Source organism: Marmota flaviventris, chromosome 6 (genome assembly GCF_047511675.1).
Source record: "Marmota flaviventris isolate mMarFla1 chromosome 6, mMarFla1.hap1, whole genome shotgun sequence".
In the NCBI taxonomy this organism is placed as follows: Eukaryota; Metazoa; Chordata; class Mammalia; order Rodentia; family Sciuridae; genus Marmota; species Marmota flaviventris.
Window position 1 is genome coordinate 139945851 of NC_092503.1, and position 21435 is coordinate 139967285.

A 21435-nucleotide genomic window follows, 5' to 3' on the forward strand; every position below is an offset into this window, starting at 1 on the left:
GCCATGGTAATGAGGATCTTATGCATTTCATATCATTTTGTATTTTTTCTATTCCTGAATTTTTGTTAGTGTAACTGAATGAAAGCAGTTGGAATTAACGTTTAAGATTATAAATGTTAGCTCTACTTTGCTCCTGAAGTTAAAATACTTCTAAGATTATCACTTTTAATAGTTTTTACATGAGCTCTCTTGGCTGACTGGTGCCGCCTGATTTGGAGAGTGTTATCTTTCTCTCTAGTGCTCCTAGACAATATGTAACAAAGCAGTCATTTCATTCAAGTAGTACCCAGTTGCCTGGTGAGAATCAGGCCTCTCTCTAGGAACTGCCTTCTGACCCCTGCTTTCTTTCCTCTGTTGTTTTGGCTTGTGGTACCCAACTTCACTCTTCAGCCTGATCCTTGGAACTTTATGAAATGGGGATGTGAAGTGTCTTGCTTTGTGCCAGTAGAGGTGCTCTGTGGAAACAGGGCTTCCCCTTAGGAATCAGTTGGACAGAGAATCAGATATGTTCTAAAACTCCCCTTCTTTGGGGACTCCAATTACATGTGTATTTGGCCACTTGAAACTTTTCCTTTTTATTTCTACGATGCTCTTCCTTTTTATTCTCATTTTAGGTTCAGATTTTAACCTCTGATCATTTTGATAGTTCCTGTTACAGTCTTTTTCTGCAATGTCTCATTGCTGTTAACCCAATGCTCTGTATTTATCTCATGCATGTGCTTCAATTAGTCTTTTGTGTTGTCCCTGTCTATACATAACATTCTTTTAGCTTTTTGAACATAGTGAGTATCATTATAATATGTATTTTAATATCTTTTTTCCTAAATATTGTCTGTTATCTCTTGATAAATTGCTATTGATTTTCCTTTACTTAATATTTCTCTTCTATTTTGCATGTCTGGATCTGTAGGATCTAACATTGTAAATTTTACCTTGTGATGCATTTGAATTGTTTTGTTTTCCTGATAACATTTAGGAAATTTGTTCTGGAAATATTTACAAGGACTTTGATCCTTTTATGTCTTCTTTTTAAGCCTTCTCAGGTAGGACCAATGTAGTGTTTAGTGAGGAGCTAGTACTAAAGGAGCAATACGTTTCTTAGTACTGTAGTTGATAACTTAAGAATTGTGATGTTTTCCACTTGGCTTTTGGGAACCAGCACTATTCCTGATCCTGTGTGAGCATGATACTCTTCCCTCCTTCCTTATGGCTTGTTTCCTGGCCACAGTTGGTTTCTAGAACACTCAGGCATAGGTTAGTATTCCTTTGAATACTGCAGGGGCTCTTCTGCAGATCTCCTGAGCTCTTTCTGTGTATTGTCCTTCTTTCCTTATTCTATCTGTTACACTCCAGTCACCCTGATTTGTCCAGACTCCTAGCTCTTCCCCTTCAGCTTTGGGAGATAGCTGGGTTCTTCTGTTTTTTCCTTTCTTCCTGAAGCGATATTAGTTTTCTTCCCTTAGTGTTAAGTGTCCTTGGTGACCTGGAGTCCTATGTCTTGAGTGGCATCATTTCATATCTTCTGGCCCTTTAAATTCATGGGCTCTACTTCTGCAAATTCAACCAGCCTTGAATCAAAAATATTTAAAACAAGGAGTCCGTTCTGAATACTTACAGAGTTCTCTTCTTGTTACTGTTCCCTAATCAATACAATCTAACAGCTGTTGAGATAGTATATTGTAAGTAATCGGGAGCGGATTTAATGTATCCAAGACAATATGTGCTGGTTTTATGCCAATATTGTGCTATTTTATAGAAAGCTTTGTGAGGCTTTATTGAGTGTCCCCACCAGCACTGGTACATATGCCAGGGGATATAGCTGATCCAGTGCGAATGGCCAGACTCCCTAAGTCTTCAGCTTTTTAGGGGTACAGCCCCAGGTTGCATTTGGAGGACACATTTTGTCATTTTGTCTTGCACCAGCTTGGAGTTTATCTCATCCCAGCCTCAGGTCTTGGGCTTCCAGCCTCCGTAGGCCCTCATCCAGCAGTGTGTTGCCCTGCAGCTGATGGTCCCTGTCTTCTGCTTTGGTTTTGGGCCCAGAGTCCAGCAAACCTGTTTTATTTTCTCACTGCACAGCATTCATGTTCTGTTTCTGGCTCATGGAAGTGTTCCTCTTATCTGTGAACTTCACTGTACCTTGTTTTTTTTTTTCTTTTTTCCCCTATGTGTGTGTGTGTGTTAAACTAGGAGTCTGGCCATGCCATCTTGGTCTTCTGAGTGCACTTTGCATGGGAGCCAAGATAATGTCACATTCACCATCTCTGCCAGTGGAGGGCAGCCTGGGACTCTGCTTTTGGACACACCTGGCTCTGATCTTAGCAAATACTGACTTGACTTGAAATTTAGATTAGATATGTAAGCGGTCTGAGCCACATTTCCTTCATCTGTAAAGTGGAAATAATAATTATGGTGCAGTGAGTCTGCCAGCCTTACATCCGTGTAAGTGTTCAGTGAGAGAAGGCATCAACATACTTCACACAGTACCTAGTACATCGTAAATGAACCCCAAATGTCAGTTACCTTAGGAACACAATTTAGAAATGTTTGGGTTTTTTTTTTTTTCACATTTTATAAAAGGATGAGGTTTTTTCTTTTTAAGATTATTCTAATTTCTATGTCATTCAATTTAAAAATCACCCATTGAGTATTTATTACATGCCAGGTACTTTGATACATTGTTTGCATAATTCTGCAAGATAAATTTTTACTAAAGTTCTGTGAGGTAAGTATTATTCTTAAACAAAATTGAGCCCCTGAGACATTAACTTGCCCAAGATCACTTGAGTAAAAGTGGTAGAGTTGGGATTTGATCCTAGTTCTGTGACAGTTTTTTGGATCCATGATGTCCCACCTATCCAAGTCTCTAAGACCAGCTCCCTGAAGGCTGTGGTGTGAGTCTATAAGGTGTCTCTTATGTAGTCTGCTCAGAATATCATTTCCTTAGGGCCTGTATTAGGGAGAAGGATTGGGAACCAAAAGGTATATGCTCTGGCTCACTCCAAAAATGTGATGCTATTAGACTGCTGCTTGTTAAAGAACAGGGTCTGTCACTTGTCCTAGTGCCTTTACCTCATACCTAGATTTTAGAATGAGGGGCCCTATTAAATTGAATTGTACTCCATTTCTAACCTCATTATAAGGTGCAGAAATGATACCAATGTCTTAAAATCCAAGCCCTAAACAAGAGGATTCCAATATAGAGGGGTCCAAGGGCAATAAATAGCTTGAGACACTTTAACATACACTGGTCTTTCTACCAAGTAGGAAACTTATAGCTGTGGGATCAGTTACACCATTGCCAGTGGTGGGAGAAATTGCTACCTTTTATTTTTCCCTTATTACTTTGTATATGTCTTAGCACAGTGAGTCATTGTGGCTGAAAGACTACTAACATCTTCTAGTGTGTGTTTGGGAGGTCCCACACCAGAGGATTTTATTACCCTCTGTGACAAGGAGAAGGTGGTGTTTACTGTTAACTTTGTAGTTGGAATGATTTTACTTCATTTAGCAGAGTGTAGCACTGGACTCCAGGGTACATGGCTGTGTGGACATGTAGGATATATATGGCACACTAAAGAGTCACAGTGTTGGCATTGCTGTGTTTGTAAGGCCCTAGATGGAGATGAAGTATAAGCCATGAATGACTTCATGCTGCTTGTGAGGTGGGCTTTGGAAGTGGAATCAATGTTCATATTCCCACATGGATGCTTCAGGCCTCAAATGTGCCTCCTCTTCCTCATAACTGCTAGTCACATGGTTGCTTGGTTCAGAAGATACTGTTTTCCTTTGTGAAGGGAGAGACAAGAGATGCAGAGAGTTAACAAGGGAGAAGGCAGGCAGCAGGAACCTGAAAATCTTGTCCAGGGCACTCAGCTGTTACATTAGCTAAGTGGCAGCTGCCTAAGGGGATCAAGCTGGTGGTCTTTTATCAGCAGAGCCCTGAATTTCATCTGGGACCTGGGCTCTAATATGACTCTTTCACTAATTATTACCTTGGCCTCGGTGGAAAGTATTGAGCTAATGTTAGTGCAGGATGTGATATAACACCTAGAGTGGACAATTTGGCAGTACTTATTACAATTATAAAAGCATTTTCTCTTTGGCCCAACAGGGTATTTTGTTGCAGCATTGCTTTCAATAACAAAGAACTGGATATGCTCCAAGTATCTATCCATCAGGGACATCTGTAAATGTGGGCGAGCCACACAGTGGAACACTTTTCAGGAGTCAGAAGAAGAAAAAGGAAATGCTCCGTGTTTGCATAGAGAGGCCTCCAGACATATCATTAAGTGAAAAAGCATGATGTGGAATTATGTGCATAGTATTCTGTTTTTCACATAAGAGGAAAAATAGAAATAGATATTGGTTTATGCTTATGTACAATGATAAAGTGTAAACCTTATAAGTTTACTACAAGGATTCAGGAGAGTGGGGAGAGACAAGGACAGGGTTACAAGTGAGACTGCTCACTGATGACCTGCTATATAGTGAGATGTGTTTTTTTTTTTTAGAGTATTTTGACTTTGGTTCCTGTGAACTTTTTACCTATTGATATTTTTTTTTTTTTTTTTTTGTAAAACAAATCTTTTTAAGAGTAGAGCAACATTGATAAATTAGAAAATAAATGAAATCAGAAAATAAGCACATTTTCAGTTTTAAGGGCTCATGGTCCTAAACAGAAGCCAATGAGATGGAATTGTGAGGTGCCTTTGACAGTGTCAGCTGGTTAATGGTCCTGTTAGATTCATGTGTGTCAGTTTTTCAAGATTTTTTTTCCAGCCAGAGCGTACCTTCTTTCATTTTTCTCTCCACCTTTCTTTCCTTTGTTGGATACAAACTGTATCCTGTTCAGAAAGTGGGAGGAGCAACCCTGGTGTTGCTGCATTCTGCTCTCCCTCTGGTACCAACTAAGGGAAAAAGAAACCTATTGAAAAATTAATGCCAAACAGCAGTGATTAATTGCATATTTGTGTAGTCAATTTTAAAAATTATTTGCATCAATGGAGGGTAGCATTGGTAGGATGTAGAAAATCACTGGTGTGTGCTCTAGTTTGGACCATCCACCTTTCAAGATTTAGATTGTACTTCCTGTGGAATGTAGTTTTGATGACAGTCTCATCTCTATAAGGAGTTTGAAGAAACAGGTCAAGAATCCCTTTAATTAGCTTTAAATCAGGGAAGTGTTTACTAAGTATGAGATCTCTTACGAAGGTGGGTTGGGGGTGGTAGGAGATGATGTCTATTTAATATTTATAGTACTTCAGGCAGACCGTTCAGGAGGCATTGCACAGGAGGTAAAAGATTGACGAGAAATGATCACCGCCCCCCCCCCCCCTGAATTTTGTCCCCTGATGGTCTTGCCAAGGATGCAGAAGTTGGGAAGCTGGTACACTGTCTGGGTGGGCAAGATGCTGTGCAGACTTCCCTGTGCCCTTTGTCCTCATGGTGGGGCTGCCAGAGTTGAGAAGGAATCAGAGTTCTTGCTACACATCTTCTGTTTGGGTGCATATCACTGTCGTGAAGAAATGTCTACTTGCCACCTTAGAGGTCCTGCTTTAGGGGTTGCTTTTAGACATTGGGGCCTACTCATCCTTGAACAAACTCAGCATCTCCATTTAGAAGTGAAACCAGGTCTCTCCAAGGTCTCTGCCTCTTAGGTAAATCTGCCTTCCTGCAGGGTCCTTTCTGAAATCACTGTGTGAAGTAGCTGTCATTATACACAACTGGGGTCCTCATAATTTCACAGGAAAATGGTGGAAATCTGAGACTTGAATTTATATTTGGATTTTCTTCTCCCTGACCCTAGGCTGAAAATTGAAATAGAAAGCCTTAAGCTCATTTGTAAATGTGATTTGCTCATTTGTTAAAGTGTGTTTCTCCTCCTCCCCCCAAAAAGAAGTAAAAAGAAAAAACTTCAGCCTTATTTTTCACTAGATATATAATACATGTGTTTAATTTTCCTCTCTAACCTCAAAAAGAGATTAGCCTAATGAATAATGAATTCATATGATGTGGACATGCTTACTAAAATTTCCCCTTTATTAATATGAAACACAAAATACATAATTTTTTATGGACATTTTACCGACTCCTGATACTTGACATGGGAAATAAGTCACAATTTTGAGATATTTACTTAGTATGGTATAGTTTAATGCCAAAAGCATGTTAAGATGCCATTTTAAGCAGATATAGTAAGACATTAATTTTGAGGTCCTGCCACAAAAAACAAAAGGAAAAGTTATTTGGGGGCTATTCAATGAATGATTATACTGTAGTGATTTAAAAAATGACCACCATTAATGTGTCAATATCATGGAAATTTAAATAGAATACATAAAAGAATATAGTAATTTTGCCAAAATTACACATTAACTGATATAATTTGCTTTCAAATGATTACTGTTTGTTTGAAGTAGAGCCATTAGACTGCTCAAAAATGGTGTTTGGCAGTTTAGGCTTTTGCCTGTTTATATAAAGGAAATAAAACTGAAGAAGTTCTTAACGTAGTAGATCAAAGGAAACGAATAGTGTATGGATTTGGCATTCTTTGTAGGGTTATATGGACTTTAAAAAGGAAATTTAACAAAGGATCTGAGGGGGTGAAATTAATTAAAAACCAGTCTCATAAGACACAACTTTGGACAATCTGTGTTTTCCTTTTTTTATTTTTATTTTATTATCAATGGGTTCTGTTCCATATTATCATTAATATTTATCATCTTCCTTGGTCCTGAAATACTTGGCTTGCTTCCCTGCCTTATCATGCTTTGCTGTGTGTAGTTTTCACTGTGGAGCAATTATTTTCATTGCTATGAAGAGACACCTGTAGGATGACTGAGCCCAAAGAAACTGAGGGCTGTGGTGGCCAAGGTCTTAAACCAGAAGGGTAATGGTCGATGCAACATATGGACATTTTGCCATTAGAATTTGTTCAACGTTGCAGACAATTTCAGCCCAAAATTACAGTTTGTTTCCTAATCATAGAAGCAATAAAGCAAATGCCCTCAGTAAAAGACATTAAGAAAAGAAAAGTTTCTGGAGAGGGGAAGAGGCCTCACATCACTTTCCAGTTCATTCTTAAGCTGTTCTGTCCCATCAGCACCAGCACAGATGTTATGTAAATAGGATCCTGTCTCTATGGAGACCTCGCTTCCCATGAGACAGTATTCAGCAGGTATTCAGCACTTAAAATGATTGATCATGGAATGACTTTAATCAGTACATGAAATGATGATGATGATGATGATGATGATGATGATTTAGGTACCAGGAATTGAATCCAGGGGTGCTTAACTACTGAGCCATATCCCCAACCCTTCTTATTTTTTGAGGCAAGGTCTCGCTAAGTTACTTGGGGCCTTGCTAAGTTGCTAAGACTGGCTTTGAACTTGTGATCCTCCTGCCTCAGCCTCCCCAGCTGCTGCTGCGATTATAGGCGTGCATTACTATCACTGCTCCCAGCTTCAACAAATGACTATTTTGAGTGCCTACTAATGTCTTGAAAATTTTTCTTTCATACTTGGGGGAACCTAAGATGTTATTAGTGTGAGATGTAAAGTTATATAAACTAAACTCTATTTAGCCTATTTGAAGGAATTTTAAAAATTTGATACAGGGAAATTAACTGGTGCAGAATGCACTTACTCTATTCTGAGCCCTTAGATATTTAATGATATGATGAAGAAATTATGATGTTATTCCTTAGTGCTGTTGCTATTTTTGGCAAAAGTCAAACCAGTATAAAAAGCTACATGATAGAATTTGTTTTTCTGAACTCTTTTCATAAAATAATTTGATACTTGCCAGGAGTTACAAAAAAGAATGTTCAAAATTGTTTCGTCTCCTGGTCCTTCTGCTCTCAGTTTTATGTCCTAAGGCTTCACACATTTCTGTTTGCTAGCAGGATTGTCTCTGGTGCTTTTATGAAAATATTGATAGGGGATTGTTGGTCCCAAAGAAGGGCAGACACACAGGTGTACAAATATCTTCTCAAATATAGCTGCAAATAAACAACTGCTCTTCATGTATGAGCTTCACACAGAAAAGTCTGGACTGCCTGGGTAACTTGTGGACTTTGCCTAAGTGGCCAGCAACTGGGTCATCTTTTTTTCCCAGATGAAAAAAGTATTTGCAAAGTGTACTCAGCAATAACAAGCAATGAATCACAGCTTTATGCAACATGGGTGAATCTTAAAATATACAGAGTGAAAGAAGATGGACAAAAGACCATTACATTCTGTGTGATTCCCTTTTTAATAAAATTCTAGGGAATGCGAGCTTGACTATAGCAACAGAAGAGATCTGTGGTTTCTTGGGAGTTTGGGAGGCCTGGAGAATAAGTGGGGACTGCAGTTGGGTGCTGAGGATTACAGAGGGGCACAGGAAACTTTTGAGGGTGATGGATATGGGCATTATCCTGATTATGGTGACAGTTTTATGGATGTATATGTTTATCGACATTTATCAAATTCTGTACTTTTCACATGTGCAATTTAATGTTTATTATACTCATATATAATAAAAAGAAAATATTTTACTATTATAAACTAAAATGCTTGCCATAGATAGCAGGTAGCTAGGAAAATAAATGCAACTAAAACTAAATAAGTGCAACTGAAAAGAAAAAAAAATCAACCTTCTTCTTTGGAATTTGGGGCACAGGAAAAGACCTGTGTCTCATAATTCTCCTCTCATTTGAATTTTGATTCATAGATACAGAGAGTTACTTTTTAATTGTCAGCATCTGGATTTTGGAATTGGACAGACCTAGACGTAGCCAGTCGTCTGCTAGTTTTGTGACTTTGAGTGAGATACTTGACCTCTCTAATTTTCCCCCCATCTGTGAAATGGGATGGTAAAGGCTCAATAGATAGAAGCAATTTTTTATTGCTTTTATTATTTTTATTCATTTCACATTCTAATTTCCATAGGATAGTCTTGACTGAAAATGTGGTATTTTAGATTCCTATGGGAGGGTATGTTACCCTTGAAAATTGGATCCTTTATCAAGGCCTTAGAATTGCCTGAAAATGAGAGCCCTGCCACTAAGGGCAAGGAGCACAATGATTTGCAAATGCTCACTTTCTGTGTTCTGGAACCTGGGCATGGAGCTGCCAGGTGACCTCTCACATGGTTTTTCGGCATTTAAATGACATCTGATCTTTGCAGGCTTTCACTGTTTTAAGTGAACTAGTCTTTCTTTTATTAAATAAAAATTTTTTTGCTAATAATAATAATAATAATAATAATACCACCATTGCAGGTGCTAACCAGAAAAAAGGACCAGATCCTGGAATAATTTCCTAAAACTACCAAAAATAGGGCTAGATGGCAGTTGGAAATAGGTCCTGTGGACCAGAGCTATGAGTGTTCTTTTGTTTTGTTTTTTTAAATCATGCAGATTTGAGTAAGGAAGATATTTGTCATTTACGTTGAACTGAGAAAGCTTTGGGATGATAGGGCAGTCCACAGGCAAGTAACCATTGCTTCTGCATGAGTGGGGGTTGAGAGTCCAGAAAGTTTATACTAAAACAGATTGCAGGGGACCAGGAGCCCTGGTGGTTGGCCAGGATGGGATTTAAGTCAAGACTTTAGTGTACATTCAGGCAAATGGAACAGTCTGTTTTGCTTTCACCTGCAAATGTTAACGGATTAACTTCTCTTATCTCTACCCATACCCCATCCGTTGGCCCTTGTAAGTAAGTATAGGATATCTCATAATTTTTCTTACATCAGTGGGTATGCATGTTTGGAGGATAGTATAGCAAAAATATAATTTTTTAAAATACTCTGAAATGGTGTCACTTTCATTTCTAGAAATTAGAGAGAATTGCGTGCTTTCTCATGATCTGGACTTAATTTTTTCCTTTGCCAAATGGTTGCCGAAATTGACAAGTGATTGATTTGGTTTTAGAGGGTCCCAGAACTACACACAGTGCTTTTCATATCTGGAAAGACATGCCTAGTTATTCACAAGTTATAAGATTTATTGCCTTACCCTAACATGTTGCAAATTAGTTTGTTTGCTATTTATTTTACTCAGAATGTAGTAATTGATGTCGTTTGCTGAAGGGCAGATTTGATCCCAAGAAAGGGTAGACTGCCTCATGATGCTCTTTCTTTTTTCTTTGTCATCTCTGCAGGGTTGGAGATAAGATGGGTGGACTGCTACTTTCCTTTTACTCATCCTTCCTTCGAGATGGAGATCAACTTCCACGGAGAATGGCTAGAAGTTCTTGGCTGTGGGGTGATGGAACAGCAACTGGTCAATTCAGGTAGAAAAGAATCTCACATGTTACTGAAAGGCTCTCTAAAGGAACCTTCTCTCCTCAAGTAACCTCCTAGTCATTTGCAGTCATTTCCGTAGTATTCCTCCATTGCTATCCTTCTCTCCGTGGTACCCACTAGACATATCTGACACCAACTTTCTCACATCTCATTTTGCAGAAGCTTCTTTGGAGATCTTTCTTATCAGAACCTGGCTGCTGGTTTGTACCTTGATTTTGTGTTTGTTGATATGTTGCTTTCTGATTGCCTCAGAGGCAATTAAATGCATGTCATACTCGAGCAGTTTGTCTTCTAAACTGACTTCCTTCCAAGCCCATGTGTAAGCAGTAAGCACTAAATGGAGATTGTCCTGGGTTCCTTTTCCCTGCTCCTATAGAAGGGCATTTGCTGTGTGCCTTGGAGGGCAGTTGTGGTTCCAGGTTGGTCAGATTTTCCCTTGGTTTCACTCTTAGGTCCCCTTCCTTGTAGGGGTGTGGACTTAAAGGGCCCACAAATTCTTCTCCAGGTTGGTCATGGGGCCTTCAGCAGAATGGAGAAGAGCAATCTTCCTGGGTGACTAAGAAATGTGGGTAAAGATGGGATAATGTGGTCATGGAGTTAGAAGATGAGGGGATTCTGAAGAGATAGGGTGCATAAAGAATTTGCTGGGAAACTGGATGTCTGGCTCTCCCTCTTACCCTTGTTATATTATGGTTTAGATGTGAGATGTCCCTTAGAAGCTCATGTGTGAGAAGGTTCAGAGAAGAAATGATTGGGTTATGAGAGCCTTAACCCAATCAGTGAATTAGTCACCTGATGGGATTAATTGAGTGGTGGCTAAAGGCAGGAAGAGCATGGCTGCAGGAGGTGGGAAATTGGGGGCATGGCTTTGGGGTATATATTTTGTATCTGGCAAGTGGAGCTCTCTCTGTTTTTTAACTGATCATCATGTGAGCTGCTTCCCTCTGTCACATTTTTCCTCCATGATGTTCAGCCTCACCTTGAGCCCTGAGGAATGGAGTCTGCTGTCTATGGATTGAGACCTCTGTAACTGTGAGCCCCTAAATAAATGTTTTCTCTCCTAAAATTGTTCTGGATCTTTTAGTTGTAGCAGCAAAAAAGCTGACTAGAACATGTTACCAAATGAGCCCCATTTTGCCCACAGCACAGGATGCCAATCACTGAAATGACAAGTTTGGCAAAAGAGAGTTTATTCACATGATGCCTATGCTGAGGAAGTGGGAGCCCCAAATCTCAAATCTACCTCCCTTGGATAGGGTTCAGGGGTATTTATGGGATAAAGAAGCAGGATGGTTTGAGGTGTCAGAGAAGGTGACTGGAGGCAAGGAAAGATTCATTGGTCAGCTGCTTGTGTATTGTTAAAACTTTGTGGCTCCTTAGAAGCACATTCAGAAAATGGCAGAGTTAGCATGATCTGTGCGTGGGGTTTTTGGCCCTCTGAAGTCAAAAGATTCTCACCCATCAGACAACTGTTGTAGGCCCCAGTAAATGGTTGGCAATTTCAACTGATTTAAGAAAGATTAAAGCAGCCTCCACGTAAAAACTGCTTAAACAATTGTTACCATAGTGACCATCCATCAGAGGAGCTTCTGATAGCAAAGCTGATGGGATTATACTGCTTAGCTGTGTGACCTGTAAAATTGGTCATCAAAGAAAGTAGCTAAAAGCAAATGGAACTAGTGGATTCATTCAGATTTCCCCTTGGTTTTACTCTGAGGTCTCCTCTATGTAGGGATGTAGACTTAATAAGCTCACAGATTCTTCTCCATTCTACTGAGGAAGGTGGTGGAACGCCCAGTGGAGGCCAAATGCTTCACAGGCAGTTTTTGAATATTTGAAGGGCCATCCTAGAGGAGAGTGGTGACAGAAATCAAAATTAAGGCCTGTAACAATTGTGAGGCCAGCACTTGGGTAAACCCTGGGGTTTTCTTACAGCTCTCTCAATTAATAACTGTGTCTCTTCAGGCAAGTTACTTATTACCTATGATCTTTGGTTTTTCCAAAATTAAAGTGGACACAGTGACCCCATCTTCAAAGTTTTGTTATTAAGATTAATTAAGATGATATTTATAATGTTCTTATTAGCAAAGGATCCAGCACACAGCATACATTCAGTTGAAATTAATATTTAAAGATTTTTCTCATGGTTAGAGCTATTTACCAACAGGAAATACTTTAAAAAGGCTATCTTGCATGTTGTAGATCAATTTCTAACTAAGTGGAACTAGTTATCTCTTTGATCTATACCCATCTCTATCTGTGATTCTAAATTTGAGTTTTTGGTTTTAGAGGGAAAAGAAAGTAATAAAAAACTGAAAGAAAGGGAAAATCAGATGCGTGTGCATTTCAGTAGAGGACACAGAATACTGGGAGTAACATTTAGTCTGTCCTTGAGTAGGAGCTAACTTCAAATATCCCTGTGGTCTTTTGTTTTTTAGACAAAAAATTTGAAGGACTCCTAGGCTTCCTTCTAGAAGTGCCTATTGTCAGAAGGCCAGAGCTAATAAAGCTAGGAAGGGGTAGAGAGAGAACATGGGAGGGGAGGGGAGGGGGGATAGTAGAGGATAGGAAAGGTAGCAGAATACAACAGTTACTAATAGGGCATTATGTAAAAATGTGGATGTGTAACCGATGTGATTCTGCAATCTGTATTTGGGGTAAAATTGGGAGTTCATAACCAACTTGAACCTAATGTATGAAATATGATATGTCAAGAGCTTTGTAATGTTTTGAACAACCAATAAAAAAAAAATAAAGCTAGGAAGGGAGATCAACTTACATATCAGTTGTCACTTGGATTTGTGCCTTCTTATATTTCCTTCATAGTTTTTACGAGGTTTATTCACAAAATAACTGGCTGAATATAGTTATCTGAAACAAGTTTCCAATTTATTATTGATCATTAATGAAACTGCTGTTCTACAATTAAATCAGCCATGTTAGGTATTCTTGAAGGGAATGGCAAAGTAAAAAAGAAGACACCCAACATGCAAATATGTTTCGGAGATTCACAGTGTTGGTAGGATGTGCTTCAAGTCATTGGGAAATTGTATGCATAAAATTTAAATATCCTGCTAGGGAGGGAGAATAAAGAAATAGAAGAGGTGACTTTTATAAAAGAAACTGTATAGGTTTTGCTATTTGAACTTGAAGTTATTGTGACAAAGTTCTGCTCTGTTTTTAGACTTGAATGTGTTTTGACTTCTCTAGTTGAAGATTTTAAACGATTTGCCTGGCAGTTTCTAACTACAGACATTATTTGCAAGTACAGTTGGTTTTCTGTTTTCGAAGTTCCTAGAGCCTGAAGAAAGACAGGCTACCTGTACATCATTCCTCTATTTTAGTCTTTTCTCCTGCATTTTCTTTCCTCTCCTTTTCTCCCTTCTCCCTTCTTTCAACTTCCCTTTCTCCTCCCCATTTCTTTCTCTTTTTCAAAGAGAACTTCTAAGAGACAAATTGATGGTTCCAAATTCTCCTTCTTTAAGGTTCTTAACTCTATTAGGTTAAGTACTAAAAGTCAGAAACCAACGATGTTGGAGCAATGGTAGCAGCAGACATCCTTTGAGCCCTTCCTGTAGGCTAGCATCTTAGAAAGCATGCTTTTTTGGGGGAGGGGGAAGGTACCGGGGATTGAACTTGGGGGTACTTGAACACTGAGCCACATCCCCAGCCCGATATTTTGTATTTTATTTAGAGTCAGGGTCTCACTGAGTTGCTTATTGCCTCACTTTTGCTGAGGTTGAACTCACGATCCTCCTGCCTCATCCTTCTGAGCTGCTGGATTTACAAAAAAGTATGCTTTTTATGCTTTCTTACATTTCACCTTAATGAAAGGGTTCTATGGTAGGTGCTATTATTCCCTGCATTTTATAAAGCCTGAGAAAGATGATCTGGATCAAATGGCTAGATTGCTAGTGAGGCTTGGCCAAGTCATTTTTTTTATTTGGGGGTGGGTGGGTGCTAGTACTGGGGATTGAACTCAGAGGCACTCAACCACTGAGCCACATCACCAGGCCCCCCTCCCCCCGCCTTTAAAAAAAATAGTATTAGAGAGAGGGTCTTACTGAATTGCTTAGCACCTCACCATTGCTGAGATTGACTTTGAACTTGCCATCCTGCTGCCTTAGCCTCCTAAGTTGCTGGGATGACAGGTGTGTGCCACCATACCTGCTGGCCACGTCCTTTTGATAACAGTTATCCATGATATCATGCTACCCAAATTGTGGATTGCATTATTGGGAATGATAAAATTGATTTCAGATAAGTTGTTTGAAGTAGTATTGATTGAAAAACTGAAACAATGAGGCAAACTGCAAATAAAACTTCACTTGTTTTGTAATTTGTTACCTCTGAAGGGCTCTGCCGCTTGGGTCACCTTCTGTGATAGAGTGATTTATTTAGAGCTTGAGTTAGATTACTCACTTAAACAGCGTCAACATTTTCTCACATGTTGAAGTTGACAGTGGCCTGTGTATGTTTTTGTGCATGGAATGAGGCTCCTCCTAAGGGCTTGTGGAATCTTACTTTATTTCTTCTTCCTTAAGTTGCAGAATCTTCCCCATTACTTTCAGATTCCTTAGAGTTAGTATTTGTGATGAATAGTGACCATTTTCTTGTGTTTCTCTCAGGGATGTGTTATGAGGACAGCACTGAGCCAGGTCCCCACATATTACACCCTTACTTCTCACTGGACTGACTCAGGCTGCTTCTGCCCTTTCATGTGGTATGTGGAGCACAAATTTCTAAAGCCATCCCAGTGAGGACTATGGGCCGTGCTTGTGCCAGGAAGGAATTTACCACTTACTGAGCCCCTGTAAAGTTTAGAAGATTTTAAGTAGGCCAAGGGGGGAGAAAAAGCTGTGTAGTAGAACATAACTTACAAAATGAGTCCAGTTCCCTACATCCTCATTAAAATTTCAAACATGACATTTTGGGGAAACATGCATGAAAAGTTTCCAGCCTTAAACAGTCATTATTTGTTCATTCATTCATCACGTATTTCCTGAAGTCCTTCTAAGGCTGTGAAAAATAGAATAAGTACTGTCTTTACCTTTGAGAACATCACACAGACATAAAATACACATATTTGCAGTAGAGGAACAGTGGGCAGAGTGACAGGGAGGGGCAGGGATTAGAGAAGACTGTGTCAGAACTTTGTGCAGGTGACATTCAGGCTGGGTAGAGACAGTACAGGTCTTTGTAACAGGCATTTCAGAACACGTTAGTTTCCTCTTCCCAGGGAGTTCTTTACGTTGTCTTTCTTTGGTTGCACAGTTGGCATGTACAACACTGCATTTCCTTTTCTGAGTGTGAATCTATTTCCAGTTTAGTCCTCTCGTTGATATCTGCTCTCTCCAAACTCAACATGCACATATATGGTTTAGTATTATTAGTCTAAGATGGCAGACTTTCAAATGGCAAGGGCCAAGACTAAACAAGGCATGGCTAGATACAAGCAGACATACTCTTAATATATTTAGCATCTCTTTTTGGAAGGCAGGATGCTATACATAGAGGAAGCTACAAAAAAATGGATGTCTTTTTGCCTGTGAAAACTTACAAAGGTGGTAGGGTGCTACTATAGTTTAGATTTGGAATCCCCTCAAATGCTATTTATTAAAGGTTGGTCCTTAGCTTTGTGCTGTTGGGAGGTGGTAGAACCATTAAGAGGTGGAAGTAAGTTAGATCATTGGGGGCATGTCCTTGAAGGGAATATTGGGACCTTGGCCCCTTCTTGTTTTTCTCTCTCTGCTTCCTGGCCACCATTATTGTGAGCAGCTTCCTCTATCACATGCTCCCATCAGAACTGCCTTACCGAGGTCCAAAGACAATGAATCAATCCTGTGTAGACTCAAACCTTTAACTGGGAGCCAGAATGAACCTTTTATTTTAGAAGTTGATTATCTCAGGTATTTTGTGACAGTAATGGAAAGCTGACAAACACAGGCAGGTAAGATTATATCAATTTTACGTAAGTTCCAGTTTTGAGAGCAAGCTTTGTGAGATGAAAAGAGGTAATTATGTTAGTTGAATTACTGGAGGCTTCAGAGGCGAGATGGCCTTTGAATTAGGCCGTAAATAGTGTTTTTTCAGATATGTGATTAGTAATCAGTTGGTGAGCTTATATAACTTGTCTGCTCATAGGATATCAGAGTCTGTAGTTTTGTGTGGGGATTGGGATGAATGGTTTAAACTATCCCATGTAATTCTTGTGAAGGACCCACACTCAAAACTTTATACCCCCCTTGTCTTTAGGATAGGGTTAATATTTCCCTAATTTTATTGTGGTATAAAGTATAATGAAATACACATTTTAAAGGTATACAGTTTTGTCCGTTTTTGACTTATTTTTATATACCTGTGAAGCCATCACCACAATCAAAATAATGAACATTTTTATCACTGACGAATGTATCCTTGTGCTCTTTTGCAATCTGCCACTCCCTCCGGCCCTGTCTTCAGGCAGGTATAACTGCTGTCATTTCAGATTAGTTTGCTTTTTCTTGTATATTATACAAATAGAATTGTAGTATGTATCAGTTCACTACATTTTGAGTACTGTTTCATTGTATAGACAACTCCAATTTGTTTATCCTTTCATTTGTTGGTGGACATTTGGGTTGTTTCCAGTTTGGGGCAATTCAGTGTGAAAGTGATATAAATATTTGTATAAAAGCCTTTGCGAGGGCATGTTTGCATTTCTCTTGAGAAGAAACTTATGAGTCGAAAGTTCTGTAAATGTCATTTACATCAAAGTAATTGCCTAGTGTTGCTCAGCTCTTCTGTGCCTACTGATTTTTTTTTTCTTTCAGTATTCTGTCAGTTGCTCGGGAAAGTATTTTCTACTATGATTATGGAGTTGTCTATTTTGCCCTTTTATTCTGTCATTTTTCTTCGTGTTTTTTTGAAGCTATATTATTAGGTGCATGCCTTTTTTATAGCTGTTATGTTTTTTTGGAGGAATTACTCCTTTTATCTTTATGAAATCTATCTTTATATTTGATTCTTTTTTACTTGATGTCTGTTTTATTTACATTAAAATATCAATCCCAGCCTTATTTTCCTCCCTCCCTAGGTATAGTTACATATGTTATATCAGCGTATATAGCGTATGAGGTGTTGAAAACCTCATCTAGTGTGAACATGGTTTTCTTTAAATAGTCATATGCATTTTAAAGTACTTAATACCAAAATAGTATTCTTTTGTTTTTGTCTGGCTATTACCATTTTTCTTGCTCTTCCTTCACTTTCAAAGATTCTTATTTTCTTCTAATAGTTTTTCCCTTTGCTATGAAAAATTCTGGTTGGCATTTCTTATAGACTCTGTGCTGGTGATGAATTCATTAGTGATCCTCTGCCCGAGCATGAATCTATTTCCTCTTTATCTTGAAGGATATTTTTATGGAATTTAGAATACTGGATTGATGGATTTTTTTTCCTCTTAGTTATTTAATGACTTTTTTCATTGTCTTCTATGATTTCTAAAGGAAACAACGTATTTCTTTTTATCATTATTCACTTGTGTATACTCTTGTTATCTTTCTGTAGTTACTTTCAGGAGTTTTTTCTCTGTCTGTGGTTTCAGCAGTGTGCTTTTGATATTTCGAGGTATTGTTTCCTTTGAGTTTCTTTAATACTCATGTTAAATCTTTGATTTTGCTCTAGGATATCCAGAGACTCTATTCACTTTTCCTGTTCCCACTTCTTTTACTCTCTGTTTTTCAGACCAGGTAGTTTCTGTGAATCCATGTTCATGTTGTCCCCAGTGTCCTCTTTTGTCTCCTTTCTGCTGCCTTGTAAATCTCTTCTTTTCCTTTTTTAAAATATTTAAATCTACCAGTATGTATTTACACTCAATAGCAAAATTTAGCCTAAAAAGTCAATAGGGTTAGAGGTAAATGTACCATTGATGACTTCTCTGAAATAAGTTTCTTATTTCAGATCTTGTTTATTTTAAAAATGGGGTTTGGTTTTGTTTCACAGTTTCTCTTTTTCATTGCTATCAAGCATATTTTTCTTCACTTAGAGCAAAGTTAAATAGTTGCTTTAAAGAATCTGATAATTTTAACAAGTGGTCGTTTTAAGATTGACTTCTGTGGAAAGCTGATCATATCTTCTTGATTCTTTGTCAAATAATGTTGTATTGTGTGCTGGATCTTGCAGATGGTGAGTTGGGGACACACTGGGCCCTGCTGTAATCCTGTGGTCACTGTTAATGAGCAACCTGGTGGGGTTCAGACCTTGCTTTCTAAGGGCAGTGATTCAGATTGGTAGAATTGTGCTGCTCTGATTTGTGTCCATCCTGTATGTGGTTGCTTTGGGGATTGGTTTGAAACTTGTGGCAGTGGTTTGAGTTTGTGCTTTGTGTGCCGTCGGCAGGGATAGAATTATGGCCTCTCCTTCTGGTCTCTCCATTCCAAAATTTTCCCCTTCATTTCCAGCTGGAGAAGCACTTTACCTGTATGTAGAGAAATAGGCTTCTCTCTGAGGTTTAGTTGCCTGTGGTGTGAAGCAGCTCCACAACTGTGACCCACCTTTGGGGCAAAATCATGTTAGCTCCCCCCTCCAAAAAAAACCCACCCAGAAAATGAAATAGAAAATTCACGCTGTGATGTTACCTCTCCCGGTTTTGCCTCTCCTTCATCATTTTCCTATTGTTTACTTTCTAGAGTTCTCTACTTCTGTTTGTGGGCTTGCCCAGAGCTTTTAGTTCTAACCACAGGGAGACTTTCACCCCATTACTGTGGACCAAACTACAGGGTGCATTGTACAGACATCCAGGGTGAGAGGACTTGCATGACACCACCATGTATCATGGAAACTCTGCTGTACTGGTGCCACTTGTCTATTTCATCCCTCAACTTTATTAATCAGAATTAATCCTAGTGCAGGTTTGAGGCAAAGCAAATGGAGGCTAAGATCCATCAGCTCCCTCCCTTGCTCCTCCCCTCCTCCCATCTCCTTTTCTCTCACCTTCCTCACTTGCCTTCCTTCCTCTCAATCAGTCTGGACCCTTCTATTGCCCTTTTAAAAAAGGAAATACATGTGTCAGCCTCGTGTGTAGGTTCCGTCTTGGAGTTCTTCCTTGTGACGTATTTTCAAGCTGTCAGAATAGAGATGTCTTTTCAAATATTGTAAATCTGTCCTTTTTCCTCTTTCCAACTGATAATAAGTTGGTGAGAATATCTTCCGATGTGAAATTAATCTGCATTAATTTAGAAATTAAGGAGAAGTAATTTCACGATCACTTATCACACTTTACAAATCTTAAGAGTATATATAATGATCACATATAACTATGTGGAGAAATCATATATATTTATAAAAACAGAATCACACTTTTAACTGTTTTATTAGTTTTACAGGGACTGTAACATGACTGTGCTCTGATATTACCAGATATCCATCTGCATTGTCATTTAAAAAAATTTTTATTTCTAGGTGGACATAATAACTTTATTTTACTTATTCATTTTTTTAATGTGGTGCTGAGAATCAAACCCAGTGCCTCACATGTGCTAGGCAAGTGCTCTACCACTGAGCCCCAGTCCCAGCCCTGCATTATCGTTGCTAATGGCCATGCAGCCATCTCGCCAACCTCTCCCATGTTGGTATGTTGTTGACGGTAGGTCTAGAGAGGAGCACATGCCTTAGTATTTTCCTGGGATAAGATTATGAAAGTAGAATTATGGCCACATGCATTACAGAAATATGTTGTACTCTGGGAAAAATTACCTGCCTTGTTTGAAAGCACTTCTTTTCCCACAGTCTCAAGAGCAACACCGAACACCTTCAGTCTCTTTACTCTTTATATATAACAGGAAAGACATTTTATACTGGTGTTGTTTCAATTTATTTATTTATTTATTTATTTTGATCACTAGTGTAATTGGACATGTTTTCAGAAGTTTTTGGCTCTGTCTGCTTTCTAATGGCACTTGAAAGTGTGCTAAAATATATTCTGTGTGTTTTCTTTGTAGTCTTCCTCTCCAAATGCTAACCTTATTGTCATCTCTGTTGAAGTCCCCCAGGTATCTCCTCTGGCAATATCTTCACTCTTTTCTTCTCACCACTCACCTGCGAACAGTTTTGGTTTTGAATTTTGTGTCATTATCTTGACTTTCATTATAGTTTTACTGGCTGTATTATATAACAAGTTAACTTATCTGCGTGTGTATTTTTTAACAAATGGAATCACACTGTCAGTAATTTGCAGCTTATTTTCCATGTGACATTATGAAATCATTCAGTTCATTTGTTTTTCAGTACTTAAGTTCTTTTGGATGAATGAATATGCCATAGTTTATTCATTCATTCTTTAATTTTTTTTATATTTAATTGTTTCCAATTTTTTTGCTCTTGTTGAACATTTTTGTACATCTAGACAATAGGTATAAGAGTTTCTCTGAGGTATATTTTATCTAGCAGTAGAATTGCTAAGTCAGTACCTCTGAGCATCTCTGGCTTTATTGGATATCACCAAATTGTTTCCTGAAGTTCCGTTCCTTATTGACCCAGCCGTGAACCTCTCTGTGAAAGTTCTCATTGTCTATGTTGTTTTGAACACTTGACCTTGTTCAACTTATTTTTGCCAGGCTGGTGTAACTTACTGCAGTTTTCATTTGTCTTTGCCTGATTTCTCTTGAGGTCAAACACATTTGACATTTATTTTACATTTTATTTATTTGACATTAGTTCATTTTCTATTAGGGCTCATTTTTCTGGTTTTTTTTTTTTAACTAATTGGTAGGAATCTACGTTTATATTGGATGTTAATTATTTGTCATTTGTATGTATTACAATTATATGCTCCAGTTGTGTGGCTTTTCTTGTCACTTTTCACAAAAGAAAAAAAAATGTATTTTTCTCTTGGCTAGCTGTAGATTTCTTTATATCATATCATTCTCCCAAAAAGGTACTTTGTCAGGAAATATGAGTGGGTGTAAGTTGACAAGTTCCGTGAAGATAACCCCCCGCTTGTCATGCTTGATTCTGGTAGTTTAAGTCTCTGATGGTATTGCTATATCATTCATATTTCCAACATCGGTATTCTAAATATTTAATGTCTTTCAGACATTCACCTTCTCTCTCTCCCAGTATTCTGTCAGATTTGGTCCCCACCCTATGTGACAGTTTCTCTTG

The 21435-nt window shown here is 38.5% G+C and overlaps 1 protein-coding gene across 10 annotated transcripts in view; it reads left to right on the forward strand.

The window, feature by feature from the left end:
- The window catches only part of Fars2 (phenylalanyl-tRNA synthetase 2, mitochondrial), a 513853-nt gene that overhangs the window by 163994 nt on the left and 328424 nt on the right, over positions 1-21435 (forward strand). For all 10 annotated transcript variants that reach the window (XM_071613658.1, XM_071613660.1, XM_071613657.1 and 7 more), the window contains one exon: positions 10149-10280. In XM_071613658.1, the coding sequence (XP_071469759.1) occupies positions 10149-10280 (132 nt within the window). The remainder of the gene's footprint in view (positions 1-10148; positions 10281-21435) is intronic.